General features: G+C 34.1%; 1 protein-coding gene across 1 annotated transcript in view; it reads left to right on the top strand.

Annotated features, from left to right (window-relative positions):
• The first annotated feature begins 233 nt into the window (after positions 1–233).
• LOC110021958 (probable methyltransferase PMT21) overlaps positions 234–4,894 on the top strand; it is a 15,423-nt gene continuing 10,762 nt past the window's right edge. Inside the window, 3 exon segments of the mRNA XM_020720693.1 lie at positions 234–394; positions 3,471–3,760; positions 4,823–4,894. The exon segment at positions 4,823–4,894 is cut by the window's right edge and continues 18 nt beyond it. Coding sequence (XP_020576352.1) covers positions 3,491–3,760; positions 4,823–4,894 — 342 coding nt within the window. The 5' untranslated portion in view covers positions 234–394; positions 3,471–3,490.

The following is a 4,894-nucleotide window of genomic DNA, read 5'->3' as shown; positions in this document are numbered from 1 at the left end:
ATATATATATATTTCAGTAATTTTGATCCGACATCACATTTAAATTTACTTGTTGTATCCGTACGCAATAATCGCTCCCCAATTAGGAGGAATATATACGAACTCAAGCTAGCTCAATCGGGCTCGGCTGGATCGAGTTTTTCTTTTTTTTTTTTCTTTTTTTCTAAAATCAAAGTTTATCAAATTCCAATCAAGCCCTTCAATTATTCTTCTCATTTCTATCATCCAGTTTCAACGGTGCGGGGACAGAAGGATAGCACATTGGAAGCTCGCCGACGAGGAGAGCTATAAATGCGAGGCAGAAATGTGAATTTACTGTCCTGAGATCGTCCTTCTTCTCCGAGGGTCTTCATTCTTCCGAGTCAGATTCGTTGGTGGAGAAGGAGGGATCTGGGTAGGTACTCCTGCTCTGCACCATCCTGCTCTGCACCAATTGTACTGCAATTGTACTGTTTTTTTTTTTCCTGATTGGAAGATTGGCGGCGCTTTTTGCTGGCTTCTGACGTAGCATTATCTAAGGGATCTGTGTCGGGGTCAGGGTTATGCCTTTTAGTCGAAGAGAGTTTGGTGTCGGAGCCGGAGATTTATACATTTCTTGGGTTTCACTTGTGTTTCGTGCTTCATTTTGGCTTTTTAGTGACATATTTTTATTATTTGAATTATATAATTTCTAGTTACGAGTTTGGTGATTTCTGTCCGAATAGATCTCATCCCTTTATGATCGGTTCTAGGTAGTTCCTCCTTTTTGTGTTTTCGGATTTGGTGCGTTTGGAATTACGCATGTGGGAGCTGTGGTGTTATTTGAATGGACTCCTTTTCTTTAGTGGTATTTCAACGGGAAGATTGGGAATTGCGTTTATGTGGTTGTGCATATTGAGAGAGTCGCTGGCTAACTGGCAACGGATTTAGACCAGGATTTAACCTAGATTTAGGCTAAACCTTGCAAGACGGTCAGTTTTTACAAAACAAAGCCGTGATTTGATAAATCCGAATTTCACGGATTTTGACCGTAGATCAGGGCACGCGCGAAGAAGAAGGAGGCGACGAGGAAACGTGACGAAGGGGGAGAAACACGACACGAACCGTCCTCAACGGTTTCGGGTAGGAGCGGACCGGAAGGAGGAGAAATATGGGAGTTTCGGTGGTTTTTGGATGCCGTCCCATCATTGCCTTCACAGGAAGCTCTAAAAGCTGATGTATCTCGAGAGCTTCGGCGACGAGGGGAGAACGGGATGGTGAGGGGATAGAGAGAGAGAAAGTGGTAGGGGTAGATAAGTAGTAATTTATTAATTTTTAAATGAACTATTACCTAATAAGTAGCTAATTTATCAAAATTTTGATTAATGATCATTTTATTTAGTGAATAATTAATTATTGATTGGTATAATTAAAATAAAAAAAAATGAAGTAAAAAATAATTATACTTAATAATTAATTAATCAATATCTAGTATTAAATTTATTTTTCAACTAGTAAATTTAAATCCTAAAATTATTTAATATTATTAATGTTAATAAGAACCTAATGAGTAATTAATGTAAAAAATTTACTTAATAAATTAAATAATAAAATTTATGAACTAACCAATGAATAATTATTATACATTAAATGATTGATTAAGTTTTAATAATTTAATATAATAAAAATTAATTAATCTCTATCATAAAAAAAAAAGAAATCAAAATCAAATTTTTAATGTATTTTAACAAACCTAAAATGCTTTTAAATCCAAACAATGTTACCAAACAATTTAACAATATTTAAATGTATTTATTAAACCCATTTCGATTTAGTAAATCCTAATAACTTGAATTTCAGACTTTGCCATACAACCCCTTAACCTTGTTTCTATTGTCTTTTATTTGCCAACTATAAGGGGGTGTTTAGCTACAGGATGGATTTATCGTTAGTAGGATTTTGAAAATCCGTATTTGTTAAATCCATCTCCTTGCTAGATTTATTAAATTCGGATTTAACATGAATCGAAGGCAAAATTCAAATCTTAAATCCATAGAACAACATTTTTGTATGTTTGCCTGGATTTTCTAATTCCAACAGATAAATCCTATTAATATGGCACTACCAAACACTCCACTAGGAATATTTTTTCTATTTACGATTGATATTCTTCTAGCAAATTTTTGTAGCGTGATCTGTGAGTCTAGCTTTATAGACAAAGAACCATAATCCAATATCGATACTATTAAAATTTAGCCTGGTTAATAAAGTATCTACTTGTCACTGTTCATTTGATTGCATTTTTTATTTTCCTGATCTTGTTGTTCACTTTATGTTTGGATAGATGACGTTATGAATTTTGCTTTTACCCATGAATCAATCGCAGTGTTTATCTTATATTCTTTTTTGTTACGCTGAGGAAGCTAAAGATACTTGGAATTGTTATTAGGCCTATGTATTCAATCAGCATAATTCACCTTTTAAGGCTGGGATTCTACTGAATCCAGGGTCTAGATCTAGATCTTGGAAGTCGTATTTGCTATAAACTAGAAAAACTTGACAAGACTCGACTTTTTGTACTAGTATCCGATTGATAACTGTAGAAATCATTCTTGAATGTTGTTTTAACTTGAGCATTTGCTCATCCCGATGCCCTATTTTAGTAACCCTCATTGGATGATGGATACTTATGAGTCAACAGCCTGACACAGTCTCATTTCAACAATATTATTGATTGATTAGCCAACTTTGATCTGTAAATACTTCACTTATGAAGCAAAATGTCAGTTTTTTTATCTAATCTTGTTGATCTTTAAGTTAATTTATTGAATGCAATGTCGTTAAGGTTTATTTTTTATTTCATTTATTGCTATTTTCTGCCTAGATCCAACAAATTACATAACAAAAATTTTTTATCCAATTTTTAATTCTCTTGAATGCATGCAATCTAGATATTGTTTTCAGCTATCTTCTTAAACTTTATCTTTTCTTTTTTTATTCTTTTTTTTTTAAACAATTCCTTACTTTTGTTGACTGCATGCTTGTTCTGGAGTACGCTTTTTTGATTTGGACTCTTTTTCTAGTTTACTCTTTAACTGTTTCATACTTGAACAATTCTCATGTTTGTTGCAATGCATATTTTTGACATCTTAAGATCCATGATTTTCTTTCAAAAGCACAGTGCGTCATCCAATGGGTTTTTACAACTTTTTGATTAGTGTCATTAGGTCAATTGGTTGTTGCTTTTTATCTGCGATGGGTAGGTCGGTCTTGAGTTTGATACCTCCCAAGTTAAAAGAAAAAAAAGGGTAGAGAGCATAAAGATAAAAAGATTTTTTGCAAGTAGCCTTCACATGTTTTTGGTGGCTCTGCCCTTGTTCTTAAGTTGTAGAGAGCATATATTTAACTATGTGTGCCTTAAATATTTTTTGCTTTTAGCAATAGATATAGCTAATTTGTATCAATCAAAAGATTTTTTTGAGTTTATTTTATGTTCATTGGCTGTTTTGTAGGCCGTTGGAGCATATACAAGATGAAGAGTAAAGATGGAAAGTTTGGAAACAACGCTGAAAAAAATTTCAGGGCAATTCCTATGGTTTTAATATGTGTCATTTTATGTGGATTTTCATTCTATCTTGGAGGCATATTTTCTTCTGAGAAAAACAGTATCATCTCAACTGATTCAATGCCAGCCATAGTAAATCATAAAGATACTTCACTCTCTTCTCTTAAAATTGAGCCTATTACTTTCTTGGATTGTGGAATCAACTACCAAGATTACACTCCATGCACGGATCCAAAGGTAATTCAGAATCGGTGCATATATATTTTTTTTAAAGTAAGATTGGATGACTGAAAGCCTTCGTATATGCTTGAAAGTTTGAGAAGTTGCTGAAATTGTATAACTAGACATGTTTATAATGTCTATTTTTCGAGAAAGAATGCCTTAAAATAAGGACTCTCCAATTAACATGCTAACATATTAGGCTCCTCATATTTAGCATCTCACAGACCTCTTTTATAGCTTTTTCCCATTGTCATTTTTTATAACAGTAAATTTGAATATTTAATCCTTATTTCTAAGCTTATAAATAAATTAAGATGATGTTATTGTGATAACCCAATCTCTCACCCATCAAGATATTGTCCACTTTCACCTAGTTGCCTCACGGTTTTGCCCCCATGGTATAACTTCCTAGAAGGTCACCTATCTTAGGAGTGCTCCAGGAAGAGGAGACTAAGCATTGGAGTTTCTAATGAAATTTCAATCTTACATCAAAAGTCACCTTAATTTTTAAGAGTTCAGCTTCATTCTATCTCCCACTTAAGTAGTTGACGTCCTCGCCTGTGCTCTATACTCAAAATCATTCACTAGACATAAGAGGTAGCTCTTATCATGTAGCATTTTATCTCATCCAGGATCCAAGAGGCGGCTCCCATGGCATAGCACTTTGTTTTGTATGACACTTAGTTCACATCTTTCAGTTAGTGTAATACTCTTATCTGATCTTTGAAAATCAAAACTCTTACTCATGAAGGTATTGTCCACTTTGGTCTAGTGGCTCATGGTGTAACTTCCCAGAAAGTCACCCATCCTGGGAGTGGTCCAGAACGAGCACACTTAACTGTAGAGTTTTTGTTGAAATTCTACTATTACATCAAAAGACGCTTTAATGTTTAAGAGTTTAGCTTCATTCTACTTATGTTTCGGAGTTATGCCTATGACTATTTGAGCCCACAATATTCGTATTAACATATTCACGTGCTTGTCATCTTATTCACACATGGTAAACCATTTTTGCTAAAATGTCCGCCAAAGTGGAACCCCTATTTGGTTCTAAGTAGTTTCCTTCACTATTTCTAGAGATGGCGAAGATATGGTAACTATAGACTTAGCTTCATGGAGCGTCATTGCCCGACAATGAGTGAAAGGAAA

The sequence above is a fragment of the Phalaenopsis equestris genome, unplaced genomic scaffold, assembly GCF_001263595.1.
Source record: "Phalaenopsis equestris unplaced genomic scaffold, ASM126359v1 Scaffold000154, whole genome shotgun sequence".
Classification (NCBI taxonomy): Eukaryota; Viridiplantae; Streptophyta; class Magnoliopsida; order Asparagales; family Orchidaceae; genus Phalaenopsis; species Phalaenopsis equestris.
This window is presented reverse-complemented; position numbering and strand designations above follow the sequence as displayed.